The sequence below is a fragment of the Rousettus aegyptiacus genome, unplaced genomic scaffold (assembly GCF_014176215.1).
Source record: "Rousettus aegyptiacus isolate mRouAeg1 unplaced genomic scaffold, mRouAeg1.p scaffold_m13_p_8, whole genome shotgun sequence".
NCBI lineage: Eukaryota > Metazoa > Chordata > Mammalia > Chiroptera > Pteropodidae > Rousettus > Rousettus aegyptiacus.
Window position 1 is genome coordinate 2,408,078 of NW_023416311.1, and position 18,805 is coordinate 2,426,882.

The 18,805-nt window shown below is 52.5% G+C and overlaps 2 protein-coding genes and 1 long non-coding RNA gene across 10 annotated transcripts in view; 1 reads left to right on the forward strand and 2 right to left on the reverse strand.

The window, feature by feature from the left end:
* ZP2 (zona pellucida glycoprotein 2) overlaps positions 1-18,805 on the forward strand; it is a 25,366-nt gene continuing 6,561 nt past the window's right edge. For 3 of the 7 annotated variants that reach the window (XM_036225674.1, XM_016155526.2, XM_036225673.1), the window contains exons 1-9: positions 12,629-13,344; positions 13,435-13,523; positions 14,205-14,288; positions 14,636-14,730; positions 16,180-16,329; positions 17,026-17,067; positions 17,209-17,379; positions 18,153-18,249; positions 18,328-18,509. In XM_036225674.1, coding sequence (XP_036081567.1) covers positions 13,295-13,344; positions 13,435-13,523; positions 14,205-14,288; positions 14,636-14,730; positions 16,180-16,329; positions 17,026-17,067; positions 17,209-17,379; positions 18,153-18,249; positions 18,328-18,509 — 960 coding nt within the window. In that variant the 5' untranslated portion in view covers positions 12,629-13,294. Of the gene's footprint in view, positions 135-4,374; positions 5,461-9,709; positions 9,803-11,913; positions 11,933-12,628; positions 13,345-13,434; positions 13,524-14,204; positions 14,289-14,635; positions 14,731-16,179; positions 16,330-17,025; positions 17,068-17,208; positions 17,380-18,152; positions 18,250-18,327; positions 18,510-18,805 lie in introns of those variants that run through there. The other 4 variants (XM_016155524.2, XM_016155523.2, XM_036225675.1 and 1 more) reach the window with 4 other exon arrangements.
* On the reverse strand, positions 2,969-7,840 carry ANKS4B (ankyrin repeat and sterile alpha motif domain containing 4B). The gene is made up of 2 exons (XM_016155527.2): positions 7,050-7,840; positions 2,969-4,277 (listed from the first exon to the last, which is right to left on the reverse strand). Exons 1-2 carry the CDS (start codon positions 7,211-7,213, stop codon positions 3,185-3,187), a joined length of 1,257 nt encoding a protein of 418 aa, XP_016011013.2. The 5' UTR covers positions 7,214-7,840; the 3' UTR covers positions 2,969-3,184.
* The window catches only part of LOC107516099, a 16,144-nt gene continuing 9,863 nt past the window's right edge, over positions 12,525-18,805 (reverse strand). For both annotated transcript variants that reach the window (XR_001598199.2, XR_004952520.1), the window contains one exon: positions 12,525-12,633. This is a non-coding gene — a long non-coding RNA (uncharacterized LOC107516099). The remainder of the gene's footprint in view (positions 12,634-18,805) is intronic.

Here is an 18,805-nt window from a genome sequence, read left to right on the forward strand (position 1 = left end):
CCGCGCAGTGCTTAGCCCGTGAACTCTGGAACCGGGCAGTCCTGGGTTGGATTTCCCTCTCTGCCACTCCCTGGATACGCATCCTGGGGCGAGCGACCTCACGCCTTCTCCGCCACCTGTTACCTCGCGTTTTTGTAAATATTACGGGTTGCGTGCAGCCACCGTGAGGGGTCTGTCACTGAGACTTAGATCTCAGCGGGACTCAGGAGCAGACGTCCTCCAGGGGCGGGCGTGGGGGCTGGATTTGAAGACGGGGAGCTCAAGGGGAACGGCTGGGAGACCCGGCGTGAGGGAGGCCCGGGCAGGAAGTACAGCGCGAGACCCTTTCCCTCCGTCCCTGCCCTCCGGCGTGCCGATGTGAGCAGGGCTTCCGCGGGGAGCCCCATCACCAGCCGATCTGGTAGAGGCAGGCGCGCACCAAAGGACAGGCTCAGTCTGGCCCCTGAGCCCAGCTCTCCCACCCCCGGATCTAAGGAAGTGGACGTGCTCGACCACAGAGCCGACTCACCTGAAATAACGAACACCCCGACACCGGCTGGTCTATAAGCCGCTGCCCCTCAGGCACGCCCTCCGTCTCGCTCTAAAGATCGTCCGTATTTCTGATGACTGAGCCCCCAGATTGCCGCTCAGCACCCCTGCCGTTGGTCAGTATCCATGCCTCGCTGGCTGGTGAATATTTTTTAAATCTTTCATGCACAGAGAGACAGGCCACGACAGTGTAAACTTGCCCCAAAGCCTGGTTCAGAGACATCCCACTGGGCCAGTTGTATTTGAAAGTCGTGGCGTCCAGAGCAGGTCAGAGGTCAGCCGAGCCCTTGGGGAGACAGACTCTGCGGACGGCTGCTGGACCCTTCCGAGCGGGGTTTGTCTCCTCGCCTTCGGGGTGGCTTTGTCCGTGTGTCCCTCCGCGGATACGCGTCGAGCACCTGACGTGAGCCAGGCTCCGTACTGGGGCCAGGGGCGGCCGCAAAACCCGGGCCCGGCCCTTGGAGAACAGACGCCCGTCCGAGGCCAAGGCAGCAGGGAGCGGCGGGGCGGCTGGAGCCTGCAGGGCCGGGCCCGGGGCCGCCTGGCCCGCCGCCTCGTTTCGGAGGGGTGGTTTTGACATTTTCAAATGTTTGAGGGGAGATTCAGCAAAAGGACGGTAAGATTCCACGGCACGCGAGCAGGGCGTGAAATGCGAACTTCGGCGTCCACAAAGGAGGTCCGGCGGGAATACGGCCGGGCTCCCTGGGCCGCGTGCCGTCTGCGCCGCTCCCGCGTTTCAACGGCAGAATCGAGCGGTCGCAACGGAGGCGACGTGGCCTCCGAGGCCTGAAATATTGACCACCTGGCCCTTCCCAGAAGGTTTTCTGACCCCGAACTAAACTTTGAAGGACATGTAAACTCTGTGCGGTGCCGTTTCTCGCTTAGGCTCCTGTTCCCTGCCTTGCCCTGCCCTCTGCGGACCCGCCGAGCCCGAGCTCGCCTGGGTGCCGGCCCTGGGGACCCGGGTGGGCATGAGCAGCATGGATAGCGTCTCAGGAACCCACCGGTCCCAGGGCCTGGGCGTTTTCTGGAAAAGTTGTCCCAACTTTTGAGTTTGGAAACACAATCATCCTCTAGCGTGACATATCTATTCGGTGACTGACAGCCTTTCTGGATCCTATCGGTAAGAAAGGATCTGTAAGAAAGGATCGGTAAGAAAGAGCCACCTGTTCATCGGAGCTGGGCATCCCTACCCTCCCCAAGCCTATGTCCTCCGCGGCGCCTCTCGAAATAACACAGACGCGAGTCAGGAGGCGTAAAGCTAAACAGCTGTGTGAGTATCGCACACACAGCTGATGGGAAAACCCCACCCGACGTAAGTCTGGCCACGAAAACCCGGTGAAGCTCAGCTGCTCGCTAGGGTCTCAAGGCGAATTTGGGAATGCCGCTCCAAAAAAATGTCATGTCGCCGATTTACGTCGCAGACCCAAGTGTTTTCAGACATACGGCAATGGCGATCGACAACCGCGAACGACGGATGGGCCCGTAACGAGCGTGAAAATGTAATTAATATTCATTCTTACGATCCAATTTACCCACGAAGAACCTAGATTTTCTTTTCTTTCTTTTTTTAATTTTAAGAGGCACTTATCCTTAGACAAATCATCCAATGTGCCGGACCTTTTTTTTTTTTTTTTTCCCTGTATCCTTCGTTCCCTCCCCCCCGACCCTCTTGCTTAGGCGCCACGTTGGGCTGCCGTTAACGAACCGCCGCGGACTGGGGCGTTAGCAACACAGATTCATTCCCTCGCGGCCCTGGAGCCTGGGGCGTCAAGGCCAAGGCGTCGGCAGGACGGGTTTCTCCTGAGGCCTCCTCTCTCCTTGGCTTGCAGATGGCCACCGTCCTGCCGCGTCCCCACGGGACCTTTTCTCTGTGCGTGCACATCCCCGGCGTCTCCTCTTAGGAGGACCCCACTTATGTGGGACTTGGACCCCACTCTTCCGACCTCGGTGGACCCTCACTGCCTCTCATAAGGGCTCTGTCTCCCAGTGCGGCCGTCCCGGGGGTTAGGGCTTCAGCCCATGAATTCGGGAGGACACGATTCGGTCCCGAGCTCGCGCCCTATCCTCTATTTTTCTTGGCTCTCCTTCTCTGTCTCTGTTCCCAGGCAGGGGTATTACAGACCCGTCTCCATTACTAGAAGCATGCAAACATCTGTTAAAGGTGTCGACACACTTAAGCTGGGGGCATTAAGTCTCACGCCAATGGGTGACCTTTCCTCTCCACTGACAAAGTGTAGAGCAAAGGACGGAACTGGAATCAGGATCCCCACGGCACGAGAATCGGAAAGCAAGCAACTGTGTGGCGAGGGAGCGTAATCTGAAGTCCAGAGCTGGAAAAGTAAAGTGAGCTTTTCCCCTTCTCCGTCATCCACGTAACCCTTGCGTATATTAAAAAATATTAAAGAGACCACTGAAGAAGAACTCCACTCTCCAATTCCCTGGTCTGTGAGTCTCTCACCAGTGGTTTATTAGGATGGGTACAGGGAATTTCTCAGAGTAGAGCTCGGGCCTCTCCCTAAAGCGGGCGTCTCCACGACCCTGGACACCACTCCCAGAGGCACCCGGCAGAGAGCAGGCGTGGCCTGGGGGGGCTTCCGGCGAGCCACGGTGTCGCCCCACCGCTGCCGGCTCACCCCGTCGACCCAACACTCCATCAGAGTCTGGTGTCGACCAGCTGCCCGGGCTGCTGGAGCACCTGCTTCCTTCTGTTTACGGCGTTAAGAACTTTCTTCCTGGGCCCCAGCTGCATCTGGATGCTCTGAAGGTCCTCGTCGGAGCAAAGCATCAGGGCTTCGAGGTCGATCTGCTCTCTCATGAAGAAGGGCAGGAACTCTTCCAGGTGGTGGGCCAGCAGGAACACCTCGAGGGCGGGCGCGTCGGCCACGTCTTCCTCCCACTCCACGGCGTCCTCGTCCCAAGGCAGGTCGTCGTCGCCGCCGCCGCCCTCCCCGCCCTCGCCGTCGGCCGTGGCGTCCTCGGCCTCAGCCGCTCCCTCTCTCTGGAGCCACTCGCTGGGCAGTTTAAAGCCCAGCTCCCCCTTGCTGTCTGAGATGTATTCGGGGCTCGACAGTCTGCTCTTTCTGAAGACGATGCTTCCCAGACCCGGGCGTTTGAGAATGGATTCGTGCTGCGCGCAGCCGTCCTCCCCGGCTGGGAGCCGCGGCTGGTCCTGGAGGTCCCCTGACAGCGAGTCCTCGTCCTCTTCTCCGAAGACTTCCATCACGTTCCTCTGCCCGCCCCGGCTCGCCTTTCCCTCCTGCTCTGCCGTGTCTTTATTCTTCTTGAACTTTATCTTGAAGGTGTCCTTGATGCCCTTAGACAGCGACCCAAAGGGGCCGGAAGCAGAAGCTTGGGAAAGGGACGACCTGGAGAGCGTGCCCTTGGGGGAAGGCAGGGCCGCCGCGTCCTCCTTGCTGTGAGTCCGGGCCATCTTAGTTTGGTGCTTCTCCTGGAGCCTCTCGCACTCCTTGATCTGCCTCCTGGCATTCTTCTGAGCCTGCTCCTTCAGCCTGCTGACCTTCTTGGGGTTCATGATGTTCTGGGCGGTGGCGGCCTCGTCCAGGAGAGCGATGCATTCTTTCTGCTCTCTGCCGGCGGCAGCGTCCAGCGGGGACTGCAAGTCATTGTCCAAGGCGAAGACGTTGGCACCGAAGTTGATCAGGAACGAGACGCAGTGGGCGTGCCCGTTGGAGGCCGCGTGATGGAGAGGAGTATTTCCCCAGATGTCACATCTGTCAGGGTCCCCCCTAGAAGAGAAAATTTCAAATGCACATGCTGAATTTTTTTTCCGAACGTGAGGCCCCCCCACCCCCCCACCCCCAAAAAAGAACGAAATGCACGTTAATCGCACCTCGCCATTGTTATAAGGTCATTTCTGAAAGTCCAGATACGTCACATCCAGATCGCCCAGCCAGAAACAGAAAGAGTCCATCTCTACCCTGGGTCTCATTTCTTTAAAGCAAGGAAAGATTTCTAAGAAACGCCCCCAAAGAGCAACCTTCATGTCTCGGCGGCCAGAATTGGGTCCGTGCCCAGGAGGGAGGGAAATAGAGCTCTCACGTTTAACTGGGATTAACTGGAGTTTTCCCCTGAACGGAGGGGCAGGGTCGCCCAGCAAGGGGCCGGTAAGAGTTTAACGACCGGCTCACCCAGGAAAACCAATCAAAGTCCCTATCCACGGCACGTGCCAATTTCTGTGGCGTGACTACACCTCCCACGGCGCATTTCAGGCGACTTGTGTGATGTTACAGGACATTTGGAGGGATGTGCGGTGGTGTACAGAGGACTCGAGTTGAGAAGCGCAGACTGAAAAGCCAGGGTTCAAAGAACGTTTGCGCCCATAGCCTGCGTTTAATAAGTATATCTTTCTGGAATGGACCTTGATACTACACGGGGGAGACGTGACCGTGCCAAACGGACGAACGGGGCAAGGCTGGGAGGCAGGAGAGATGGCCCAGTCACGGTCTGGAGAAGGCTGACTGCTGGGGATAGCCAGGGCGTGGCGTTTGGGAAGCGGGGGTCGGATCGCGTGGCCAACGCCACCCTTCCGCGGTCATTCCCCGAGGCCGAAACGCTCCCCACCGCCGTGGGTTCCTCACCCCCAAGATCCACGAGGCGCCGAAGCCAGAAGATGGGGCCTCGATCCTGCTCTTACTTCGCCCACCCACCCTAACATCCAGCCCTTCATCATCGATTCTGCGCCCAAACGGCCACTCGAATCCACCCACAGCTCCCCGTCCCCACTGCCCTCCCCCCCGTCCAGTCCATCTCTCAGTTCGACCATTAAAACCGCCGACAAGTTTCTCTCTGACTGCCGCACAGCTGCCTGAGCAAATTTTGCAGACACAAATCTACCAGATGGATCCCTTGCGGAAACCCAATGACGGTGGCTCCCCATGCACCTTGGATAAAGTTCGCTCCTTAACACAGGTAAGGTCGTGTCTCTTGTGACTTGGCTTCTCCCTATTCAAGCCACGTCCAGCCATACTAAATTTCTGTAACAGTGTAAAAGTGCATTTCAATACCATCTTCCTTGTTCACATCGCCCCTCTTTAATCCGGCCGTGACCACTTCGGAAAATATGCTGTTAGGGTTATTGGTATCAATTCCTCAGTGAGTCAGCCCCAAGGGCAGGGCAGAGAGTGATATCTCCAGGCACCAGCTGCCTAGGAGAAAATAGCTCCCAAGGCTCCCAAGAAGAAAAATAAAACAATATTGCCTCCAGAGTGTAGATGATAAAGCCGTCCACCAGAAACCACGTTTCTCTGGGTTAGATGCTAATCGCCAACATCTGATTCTGTAATCTGCTTGCTTGCCTAATCGAAGCCCACCAGGACATAGTTTTAGGCTTTATAAACTGCCTTCTCCGGAGGCTCGGGGCTGATTCTCCGGCCCTGCGTGGTGGAGGGCTCATAAAGGCTCGTAATTAATCTTAATCGGCTGCGTGGTGGAGGGCTCATAAAGGCTCGTAATTAATCTTAATCGGCGTTTCTTCAGCGCCCAGAGTGCAGTGCGCAGGGCTCTCACGTGGAAAGACTCATCCTCCCTTCTGCATCTGGCCAGCTTCCCCTCATCCTTCAGATGCAGCTTAAATGCAGACGGCGTTCCCTCGCCCCCAGATGACGAGGCACGCCTGCGTTATCTATTCAGTGCCCTCTGTCCCCCGCTTAGGAACGCCTATCAGACATGATTTCCTGTCTGTCTTCCTCTGTCACATGCGGCCACCACGAGGACAGTCATCCTGTCTCTCTCTTGTTGATTACGGCATCCCCAGGGGCTCGCGAAATGGCTAGCCCATAGGAGATGTGGGTCGATAAATAGGTGTTGAATTGAAATAAGTTCAAGCGGCTTCTTTATTTACGCTTTCCTTCTCTGTTTTCCTCACCCTCTTAGGTTATAATGGCCAACACTGTCTAGCCCCTCCCGTAACGAGTAGAAGAAAAGAGCCCAGAACGCCTGCATTAGAGGCACTGAGGGCATGTGTGTGCATTTATGCATCTCCCAGCCAGGGAGGTGATGAGGTTAAGACAGGCCGAAGGTCCCTTTTACAGCTTGTGAAGTCCATCTAAGAATCATAGACTTACACTAGAATTGATAAAAGGCTGTGGGATCTTAATGGTATAGATGAAAAGATTAAAAAAAAAAAACACACACACATACATCATTTTGTGCCCATAGTCTGAGTAGAACAATGATCTCATTTTAAAGTGTCGACCGTTTAAACTTCATGGAAAATATTTGTCAAGGCTCATCCTTAAAACGTCTTCCCTGACGAGGCTGGTAACACGCCTCGGAGTTCAAGGTCTCTCCCCCGTGCGTGGCTCACGACCCCCACAGTGCCAGTTCTCCGTGAGAAGTGAGCATCTCTAGGCAGTTTTCTCCCTGTCTCTAAAAAGCTATTTAGACAGCCTAAAAAGGGCGAAGTCTTTTCGCTGCCTTCCCTGCCCTCTGCCTCGTGCTGCCATGCACCAAATCCCACCGCAAACAGTTTCCGGTTGAAACGCTCGGGGTGGACTCACCCTCTGCTGCAGATTATTTCCAGGGCTTCCAAGTTGCCGTGGTAGGCGGCCAGGAGCGTGGGAGTCATGCCATCTTCATCAGAAAGATTCAGATCTCTCTTTGTGGCCTCCTTCAGAAGTTCCAGGTAGCTGTCGCTAGCGGCTTGGTGGTAGCGAGTGGACATTTTTCCTGCTCACCAAAGCTTGGCGAGCTATCGCTCCCGAGGCAGAGCAGGATGTGGGTGCAGCAGCCTTCCTACAGAGCTGGTTAATCAGTGACAAGGAAGAGTGTCACCCAGGGCAAAGCTCATAAAAGCCTTCCTGCATGGAAGGCAGCCGGAAGACTTTACGGCACTGAACTTGGACCTTTTCTTTCCGGAAGGGCCATGGCATTGAATATTGAGGATTGCTGTGATCATCTTGAGTGTTTTTTTTACGTCCATTAACAGGTCTCGAGTATAATACTGGTTATCTAGGCTCGGAATGTAGAAAATAATTTCCAAAAATTTCCTAACGAGCCCAGTTCACCGGGGAGATCTATTTTTGAAACTGTTTTATGGAGGTATAATTTACATACTATGACATTCACCGATTTTAAGTATGCAAAGCGATGATCATAAGTAAATTCACAGAGTTGTGTAATCGTCAGTCATCCAACTTCAGGACAGATCTGTCACCCAGGAAGTATCCCTCATGTTCACTTGTCTTTAACTCCATTCCCACCCACAGCTCGAGAACCACTAATCTGCTTCCTGGCTCCGCGGGCTGGCTTTTCACGGGTGTTCCGTATAAATGGGATCGAACGATACATAATCTTCTGCGTTCAGCTTTTTTTTTAGCTTCGAGGTTCACCCATGTTACGGCGTGTAATAGTACTTTCTATTTGTCCCTGGGTGACGTTCTACCATGCTAAGATACCAAATGTTCTTACTCATTCGACAGCTGACGGACGTGTGGACTGTTTCCACGTTTGGGTTCGATGAATGATGCTGCTATGAACATTCGCATACTGAGTTTTCGTGTGGACATGTATTTTCAGGTCCGAGGAGTGGAACTGCTTGGGTTTGATGGCAATTTAGATGTGATTTTTTTAAGGAACTGCCAAACTGCTTTCAAAAGTGACTGTGCCGTGTTACTTTCCCACCAGCAATGTACGAGGGTTCGAATGTCTCCACTTCCTTGCAGGCCTTGCCATTCATTGTCTCTGTTTTTGTTCATGGCCATCCTACTAGGTGCGAAGTTGCATCGCTGTCGTTTTAATTTGCATTTCCCTAATGACTGATGCTGTCGAGCATGTTTTCAAGGGCTTATGAGCTATTCCCCCGCATCATACTTAAATTCTCTGCCCAATTTTTCATTAGGTTGTGTGTCTTCTTATTACTGAGCTACAATTGTTCTTTATATGTTCCAAATATAAATCCTTTATCAGATCTATTTTGAATAGAATGAAAATGAAAACAAAAAAATATCAAAATGTATAGGACGCTATTAAAACAGAGTGTAGAAGGAAACTTTGCAGTTTTTCATGCCTGTATTAGGAAAGAAGAAAGATCTCAAATCAATAACTTTAATTTCCATCTTACTGAAAGGAAGAAAAGCATTAGAAAATTAATGTAAATAAAGAGCTCAAGACATAAGACTTAAAACGTGGTCCAAATCTGTTATCAAAAAATATATAAATAGACCGAATTGACCAGTTAGAAGACTCAGCTTTATCTTATTTACAATAGATGCATCTAAACTGCAGAAAGACTGGAAGCAAAAAAATGAAAAAGTTATATCAAGCAAATACTAACAAAAAATTGGTATCTTTATATCAGATGAATAGTTTAAGCCAAAAAAAAAATTACTAGGGTTAAAAGGAGATAATACATAACAACGAAAAGAACAATTATTCAAGAAAATATGATAGTCGTAACCTTGTATGTACTTAATAACATGGCCCCAAAATGGAGAAAACAAAAATTAACAGAATTTAAAGAATTGGAGCAGATTCACAGCCATAGTGGGAGTTTTTACTATACTCTTTAATGTTATATATCGATCAGACCAAAGATTAGTAAAACGTGAAAGATCTGAACACAACTAACAAGATTAGTCATACAGAGAACCCTGCACTCAATAGAAAATGCATGTTCTTGTCAAGCACACAGAGAATACTTATAAAAATTGCCCACATAATAAAGTCAGTGCCGGACTCAACAAATCAAATAATAAATTCCATGAAACATGTTCTCTGAAGACACTACAATAGAATTTGAACCCATCATCCTTACACAACTGATGAAAATATATATACATATATTTTCTTGCGGTATCTTTTTACCTAGTTTTCATCATCAAGTACATACTATTTTCATTGTCTTTTCTCTCTTTAACCTACCATAAATATTTTCCTATATTGTCACAAAATATTTAATATGCTTAGACAATAGTCTACTGAATTGATGTGATAAAGTTCTATTTTGGAAATCTGTAACTGTTTATTCCTCTTTTTTTTTTTTTTTTTTTTTTTGGTCCAAATCTTTATTGCAAGATAAAGTATTTGCCTACTGTGAAAAAGTGCAAAGCTTTTATCAGCAGTTTCCTCTGAATAGCAATTAGCCCCAAGGGGCAATGCTTCTTCCTTTTTCTAGTTTCTATGAGATTAGCAACAGAAGCTACATAAGCAGCCTTGAAGGCCACAGTATTTAGCTGCAAAGAAAAAAAAAAAATCTTTTCAGCCCAGAGAGAGCGAAATATCCAGACATGACCGTGGATACTTTGAGAACAAGGTAATGTTCTTTGATTCATTTTTGCACGGACCACTTTAATTTAGGCACGATTGCATAGGTACATATCATATATAACCTGAGAGAGAGCTTCTCAAAGATGGGTTTGTAGTGGAATGCTTAGTGCCAATCAGACGAGGAGTCTGGTACTAGATGAAGATGATGATAAAATAATAATGAGGAGAAGGAGAATGATAAGGATGAGGAAGGAGGCAGAGGAGGATTAGGACGGAGCAATTGTGGAGCAGAGGAAAAGGGTTGGGATGAAGGCCAAGGAGCAGAAGGAAGTTTCTTGACTCTAGCGATACTTATAACTTGGACTTAAACCCTCCTGTGAAATGGTAAAACATCTGAGCTTTTTTTTTTTTTTTTAATGGTAAAAATCCTGACACCCTCTGGCATTTCCTTGGCAAAACTTCTTCCTTGAAAGAAGAACGGATGGGGAGAGGGAGGGGCGGCAGAAGCAAACCCTTCCAAACGTGCGCATCCTCCTGACCCCAGCCCTTCAAGACGAGGTTGAGGAGGAGGGTTGGACTTGGAGCTAGAAGACCTGGAGTCTGTATGATCCGGGGCAAGCTACTCCAGCTCTCTGAGTTTCTATTTCTTTGTGGATAAAGCTAGGGGATGTTGCTCCTGATCAGATCAGCATCCCCTAAACTTATGACAGTAAAGATGAAATGACAGATAAAGTTCCTTATAAACCAAAAAAAGTATGATTTTTATGAACTGGAAAAAGTAGTGTGATCGTGGCTTAGTGCGCAGACAGAGACTGTAGCTCAGTAGTTGGCCTATTGTCTAATTCCCCGAAGTCCAAAAAAAGCAAAATTGGTGGAAGACGGTGAAGGCAGAGATTAATGAAAGTGACCGAGGGGCATGTGCATGTAAGGTAGACTCTAACTCCTTGCGAGGAGTCTGGATGATTGTGGAGCAATCGAGTATGTGTTTTGCCTGGGCTGGAGTCTAAGAACGATGAATGTTCGTAAGAACTGTGCTTCGGAAAGCAGGGAGGGCACGTGGCTCAATGAGGCAACGACCCTGCCTTGCCGTGGTGGATGACACCCTAAAACTCCCTTCGAGAAGTGCCTGGTGTGGTCGGCAGGTGAGAAGTGGCCTCACGACTCTCCTGATGACAGCGCATTTGGAGAAAGGGAGAAGGAACACCTCATAGTGGTCAATAAATTACCTTAAAAAAAAAAAAAGAAAAAAAAAGGCTCCTGGAAGAGAATGTGGCAAACATGCATTTGAAAGAGGTCCCGCTGTTCACTTAGTAAACATCAAGGATCTACCGGTTCTGTAAAGGTTTTAGCTCTTCCTGACTAGTGACATGGGACGCCGTCTCATTACGAAATGGACATTTCTTCCGCAAGCTCGAAGCCGGCTGCACTCAACACGCCCGTAGCCTTGTGGCCTCATATGGGCCTGGAGCCATCTGCTCAGTGACTGTGTCACGCATGGCATGGGGCCGGGCCAGGCGAGGCAAGTGACATTAATCTCTGGCGCACCGCCGCCTTCACCAGCTCCCCGCACTTGGCCCCCCTCAATCCGAGCCCCCAGCTCGGGGCCTCTGTGCGGCCCCTTCGCCTGCAGGAAGCCCCCTACCTGGGGCTCTCGCCTGAGCTGCCCTTCCCGAGGCAAGTGCTCGTCCTCCAGAGAAAGGACAGTCCTGCCCAGCGAGTCCGAGGGCGGGACCCGGGAAGGAGGAGAGCCCGGTCCGCCTGTCCCCTCCCTGCCGCCCTCTCGGCGGGCCCCTCTGAGTCTCATCATAGTCTTAGCCACCGTGGGAACAAATTACCTTCGCGTTTGCAGACAAGGTGATGCTTTTTGGGACACACACTTAGCAGGAGTAACTATCGCTGTCCTGCTTCTGCTCAGAACCCGCAACTTTTCGCCATCTCCGCCCCCGAAACCTGCTCCTCCTGGATTTCGCTCCCTCGCCCCAAGTCCACAGGGACATGACCAATTAACTCCCACGAAGAGGTCGACAACTGGAAAACACTCATTTTCCTGCCTCCCTCCCTCCCTTCCTCCAGGTATTTCCCGAATCTTCCTGATCAGAAGACTCACCAATGGTGCTTGTTAAACATACATTGCCCCACGCCCCGCCCCCGGAGAGCCTCATTCAATGGCTTTGGGGTACGACCCAGGATTTTGTGATATCGATGAAAAATCCCCAGGTGATCCTTCTGGTGGAGGAGATTGGGAAACACTGCTTCGCTCCTGCTTACGATGTCACTCCAGACACCTGTTTGCCGGGGGATGGCGGTGACGCCCCCAGTTAGGCCACAAACACGGCGCGCAAATCGGTATCGGCAAATGCCACCCGCGGCTCGCACAGAGTGTGAGCGGTGGGTCGCCTGCCACAGGACGTGGGCTGCAGACACCTGGGTGTCTCCAAGAGCAGCGAGAGATGCTGATGAGGGCTCAGAAAGTCTGAGTTCTCAGTCTGGCCCTGACACTCAGTAGTCAAAGCTCGGGCGCGGTGCTTTGCCTCAGTTTCCCCATCTGTAATCCCCCTGGCGCTACACACGATGACACTCTTATTTAGATCACTACTCTCTTTGACCCAGAATTCCTGCTTCTAGTACTTTATCCTGAGGAACGAGGGAAATGTACAAGAATGTCCATTATATTATGATTTGTAATGATAGAAACTCGGAAGCCACCTTAATGTCGATCGTTAGGGCAAATTTAAACACTGATTCATCTAGATAGAATACTACGCAACCTTAAAATGCTAATGGAGGCTTCGTGTCCGATGAGGAAGATGTCCCTGACGCGGACCGTAGTCAGAGCAGGTTACAAAACACAGCTTAAACGTCGATTCCAGGTGGTGGCTGTAGAAAAAAAAAAAGATATCCATAAAGGTACATACCTAAATATTAGCAGCGGCGAGATTATGGGTAACTTTTTCCATTTTTCTATAGCCTTCTGTAATCGGCTGTGTGTCTGTCTGTCTGTTTCCCAGTAAGCTTAACATTTATACTTGGGGGGAAATGATGTGATTTTCCACGCACGTTGTCGGGGTGCTGTCCACAATAGCCAAGAGACTAGGGGCGACTTAAAGGAAAGATCTGCTGCTTGAAGATGATGCGAAAAAGAGATGTTCTTGCCTCAGTCAAGCCCGTCGCCGTCATTCATTCTGCATCGAGGCTGCAAATATTTTGTGGAGAAGATGCGAATTGTTTCCTGGTCTTATGGAGAAGAACATCAATTCATTCATCTGGAGCCAAGTTCAGGGAACTCGGCTTTCCCGCCGGCCCTCAGAGCAGCTGGTGAAAGGTGCAAAGGCAGGTGCAGGCGGGGCCTAACTCTGCCTCCCATGGGAGGCCTTCCAGAAAGCCTCCCCCTCCCCAGTCCCACGCTGTCAGCTGGAGGGGCTGGAGAAAATGCAGGTGTCTCCAATGGGAAGAGGGCGGGGTCCCGCCCGGCTTCCTGCTCTAAAAGCGCAGAGCCTGCCGGCCTCTCTACCTGACCGACTGGGTGGTGCCTTGGGCCATGGCGTACCGGCGGAGAGGAGATGGTGGGGGTCCTTCAGGCCGCTTCGGGTGAGTAACTTAGAGGGCAGAGGGACAGGATGCAACGGCCTTGCCGGCTTAAGTTCGCTCATTCTTAACGCCACCTCCATCCCCTTCCAGCGCCTACTGGCTACTTTCTCTCTTCCTCGCACTCGTGACTGCAGGGAACTCAGCAGATGCCGCTGAGCTGGGGATGTCTGCCTTCTCAGGTATGGCTCTGGGGGGAGGGACATGCCCTCGGCATCCTCCGGGAGGTCGCAGCTAAGGTGCCCAGGCGGCCAGGAAGCTCACACCGGGGCCGGACAACCTCCGCCCTCCCTCTTTCCTCCCTCGATCGAGGCACTAGATTTTTCCGTTGCTTACCTGAGGCTGGCTGCGTGAGCTAAACCACAGAGCTCGCAAAACACCTGCACGCCTTCCTCACCGCCTCGAGCTCGGTGGCATTTAAAGAACAAAAGCCACAGCACCATGTCCCCCTCCCGGGCAGCCGTGTCTTCAGACACAAACTCACGCCTCAGGAAATCAGCGCCGTAACAGACAACACCGGCCTGCTCGCTTCAAACTTCCGCCTGAGCCCGAGGACGCAGTGACAGGCAGAATTAGGCTTTAAAGGGGTCGTTGGGCTTCCCCGTGATGTTTTTTTTTTTTAAAAAAAAAAAAAAAAACGAAACAAACCATCAAACTGAAGAATCTTTAGATAAAACTTTCATTCTCCGCTTCTTCAAAGACCCACCATCTCCACCTCCATAAGCCTTACCGTCAAGGTTCCCACCTGGTTCCTGCATGCCCCTTTGTTGACCCAGCTCTGCCTGGGGACAAGCCTCGCCTCCCCCAGCCCCACCGCACACTCCAGCAGGGGCCAGGCCCCCAATCCTTCCTTCGTTCTTCAGGTACCGTCACGTGCCATAAAGACAGAATGACGGTGGAGTTTTCAGGAAATCTCGGCATCAAGAAATGGCACGCGTCTCTGATGGGTAGGTGACGCGCAGACTCTCCTCTCGGTCTGGCTCAGCAGAGCCCTCGGCGCAAGGCCCGCCCCGCTCTTCCGGTGAGCAGGGGACACAAACTCTGGAGCAGCCGGCACCCAGTCCCCGTGATGCCGCTGAGGGGGAGGACTTTGTCTTTCTCTTACCTCGGAATCCCCTTGGGAAATTTCTAGCTGCAAATCATAACATCTCTCAAAGCTTGGCTCATGTCACCCGGTTGGGACGATAAAAAACGAAGTAACTCAAGGGCCTTAGGAATGGACTGTAGTTTCTTTGGTTGACTCTGTCACTGAAACGTACTTCTTGGCCATTCCCTGTCTACACTCCTTCTGTAGATCCCTTTGGTCTTGAGATGCTGAATTGCACATACGACCTGGACCCGGAAAAGCTCACCCTGAGCGCCCCGTACGAGACCTGTACCAGGAGAGTGGTAAGTCACGGCTCTGACGAGTTCCTTGGGAAGGAGTAAGCCGGCAGTCACTAACAGTGACCCGGTAGTTAAAGACACAGGCTTGGGAGTACAACGGCGGTTCCCAACCTGGGGTGACTTTTTTGTCTGCCCTGGGGACATTTGGCAATGCTTCGGGACCCTTTTGGAGACATTCTTGGTTATCATAGCTGGAGGGGGAGGGGGCTGCTACTGGCATCTCATGGGCACAAGCCAAGGATGCTACTAAATCACCCACGCTGCACGGGGTGGCCCCCAGTGACGCCGGAAGTGCCAGTAACGACGAGGTTGAGGAGCCATGGAGCTGAGGCCTTGGGCTTGAGCCCTGGCTCTGCCACTACCTAGCTGTGATCTCGGGCAAGTCAGCCGACCTTCCTAAGCCTCTGCTTTCCCATTGGAAGAGGGGAGTTCCGGTACCCTCTCCACATACGATAATCACTATATCTAAACACTAATGGCACGATGGGGGTGCAGGGCTCAATTGCTTGAGCATGAATTATTTTGATCTGTGACCCCGTGGGAAACGGGAAGCTATTCGGGGGCTGGCAGAGAGAACCCCACAGGTTAGAAACAGGTGCTGGGCACCGAGCGGCAGCTGGGCAACAGGGCTGCCCAATCAAGTTTATTGGGGGCGGTAAAAGCGACCTCTCTGAGCGGAAGTTCTCCAGATTGATTGCGCAAACAATCAGCTCTGGGGAACTCGTAAAGCACAGACCTAGTTCATTTAGCTGACGACGTAGTAGGGCTGGGGTACGTCCTAGAAAACTGCGCTGAGGCCACTTCATCTGATTCTGCAGTGTAGACCTCCAGTGATGACCCTTTTCCCTTCTGGCACAGCCCTTGCCCGCTTCAGGGAGCTTCCAGGTGCATTCCTTCAGGTCGGAGGTCTGCAAACTACACCCGGCCCACGGCGCGTGCGCGCACGTGTGTGTGAGATGGTCCTTGAGCTAGGGACGGTTTTGTTTGTAAAGAGTACCCCTTAGAAATGAGACGTGGCCTACAAAATCTAAAACACCTACTAACACTTAACAGAAAAAGGTAGTGCGACCCCTGCTTTCGACTGCGGTCCCTAAGCCGGGGGAAGTATCAGACATGGCTCTGCCCGAGGCAGCTACGTGGGTGCCCAGTGGATGACTGGGAGGGGCCCCCACCCAGCCAGGACCCTAATGAGCAGACACAGGGTAAATTTGAGAAGAAAATAAAAAAGGAACTTCAATCCCTGAAGCTCAGGGAACTTCCATTTGCATCCTTTCTGGGATATCTGAAAGGGCTGCCCATAGTCTCCTGGCATAGGGATGAGGAACCTTCCAGAACCTGCAGTCCTGGTAACTGCAGGGGCTTTGCCTCTCAGCGGGGTCGGATGGGGTCCTGGAGTCGCCTCTCCCATCGCGGTCCCGGCATTCCTGCTCTTCCTCTGTTATCTGCACACAGCTCGGCCAGCACCAGATGACCATCAGGTTCACGGACGACAGCGCTGCCGTGAGGCCGAAGGCCTCCACATACCAGGTCAGCTGCCCCGCCGTGCTAGCCGGAGCCCACGAGCACCCGGGGTCCACCGTCTGCGCGGAGGACTTCATGTCTGTGAGTGAGGCAGGCTGGGCTGGGCCGGGCCGGGGGGCAGGACCGCAGCCCCTGCCTGTCGGTGGCGTGGCTTCGGATCGGTTGCTTACGCACGCTGAGCCTTGGCTTCCAAGTCTAAAATCGGCGGGGCAGGGGGGAATAACACTTCCGACAAGGGGTGGCCGTCAACGTACGCACAGTGCCCAGCACATCAGCCTGGCAATAGGAGACGTCACTGGTGGCTGCAGTCACGCTAATAATCACTTGAGCCGAACCTGTCACGTGCCAGCCCGGTGCCAGGGCTACGGTAGTCACGAGTAGAACAGCTCAGTCCCACACGCACGGGTTCTACAGTCCAGCACGGCTACCGTCGGGTATGGACAGACGAAAGAGACGGTCGCCCCGGGTTATAACAGTAGCGGAACTACGCGGCTTGACCTCGCGCTTGACTATGGACCCAGGGAGGAGCTGTGCGTTCGGGAACCGAGCGTCTGAACTCACAGCGCGAGGGAGCTTAGGCCTTCCGACCGCCCTTCGGGCTCAGCTCAAAGATGGGGGACCACGTGAGAGGGTGCAGGCCGGATTCGTGCCTGGCCCCCTGCTTCCCGCGCCAGGGCCCGCGACCGGTCGCCCCGAGTGTCCTCGGCACACTGTGGGGTGGCATGACTCAAACTCTCCTCCAAACCAGAGCCTCACGGCATGACTTTCTCCTTCCAGTTCGCCTTTCATGTGTCTCCTGGGATGGCCGACGTGGCTACGGTACGAAAGCAATTCTTTAAACTACAGACCTAAGTAAACGTCTTCCTCCTGTATTAAAATGACATGACCTCAGCCCTGATTAAAGTGTGAAATCATGACGGCCGTCCCGGGGTTCGGGGGGTACTGGTTCTCTGTATGCAGCTTCAGGAGCTCCAGCATGAGCCGGGCTGGAGCATCGAGGTTGGCGATGGTGCCCGGGCTCAGAGGCTGACGCTTCGGGAGGCCATGTCACAAGGGTACAGCCTCCTGATAGACGGCCCCAAGATGACCATCCAGGTGTCGTTCAACGCCACCGGAGTGGCTCGCTACACGGTAGGTGTGAACCTTTTCGTACCGCCGCTCGGGCACAACCCGAGATTTTAAAATCCGAGCGTGAGCTCGGCCATGACTTCCGATTGAGAGTACGGCTCGTCCAACGGGAATCCTAATGCCGGCTACGTGCCGAGCTCTGCGCTGGGTACTAAAGAGGCGGTTGAGATGAAACAGGGATGCCCTTGCTCCGACCTCTCCTCCTCTTCCGCACAGACCTAAATCTAGCACGTCACGTAGAGCGGGGGCACTGTGAATGTCCTCTGTGGATCACAGTGTCCTGTTTGTTATTGTCCCATGCTGGGTCTTATAGTAGGCATCGGTGCTTTTGAGGCCGACAGTCAAGATCCACTGTCAAATGCGCCAAAGCCCGTAGGACAGGTCTTGGCGCCCAAGTGACCAAAACGTCCGCCGTCTTCATGAAGAGTCCTGTTACACACTGAGTATCAACAGATGGCTAAGCCTTGTCAACATCCTCTCCGAGTGAGAGCATAAAATAGCCATAAAACATGAGCAGCTTTTGCTCATATCTGCCCAGAAATGACCAGTGACAGGTCCCAGCAGACAACCCCAGCTTGCCAGGTGTCATGAGGACAAGATTTTAAAACTAGAGCACTGGGCAGAATGATCACCGGACAAAATGCCTGTGTTATATTTGGGCCAAAATGGTGCCCAGTACTTGAGTACATGCCTCCCTGACGATTCTTCTGTCCTTGTTTAGAAATTCAATTATACTGACGTCTTTTCAAATGTCTGTCCCTCCACCCCGCCCCCAGCAAGGGGATAGCCACCTCTACACGGTGCCTCTGAAGCTCATCCATGTAATTCTTGGACAAAAGACCATCTTATCATCCCAAGTGACTTGCATGTCAGGTAAGGGCCCGGGAAGGGGCCACCCTGGCCGTGGAAGCCATCGTTCCGAGGGCCTAATCAAGCTGTCATCCCTTCTAGGTCCCGTGGCCTGTAACGCCACACACATGACTCTCACAGTACCAGAGTTTCCCGGGAAGTTAAAATCCGTGAGCTTCGAAAACCGGAACATTCCCGTGGGCCAGCTACACAAGAACGGGGTTGACGTAGAAGCAAGAAACGGCTTGAGACTGCACTTCGGCAGAACTGTCCTCAAAACCAGAGTATGTTCCGTCGTCGGCCGCTGAGCGCTGGGGAAGCCTGACTCGAAGCATGGTCGTTTAGGTCATCCCCCTACAGCCAGTGACATGGCCGTACGTTTTAAGGGCCAGTGTAATAGACCCAAACTTTGGAGGGCCTCACTTCGCATTGGCGAAGTCCCCAGTAACCGAAATTCACTGGCGAAACACCCAGCCTCTTTAACCTGAGCGGCGGAAGCTTTTCTCAGTCTTCCTCGGCTCGCTGAATAGCACAGACTGCTTCCGAGTTTCTAATGATGAATCTCTCACGTGCCGTTGAA

Coding starts and splice junctions, on each gene's coding strand:
- ANKS4B (XM_016155527.2), bottom strand. CDS start 7,213: ATGTCCACTCGCTACCACCAAGCCGCTAGCGACAGCTACCTGGAACTT. Junction 4,278..7,049: donor GAAATAATCTGCAGCAGAGG/GTGAGTCCACCC, acceptor TTTCTCTTCTAG/GGGGGACCCTGACAGATGTG.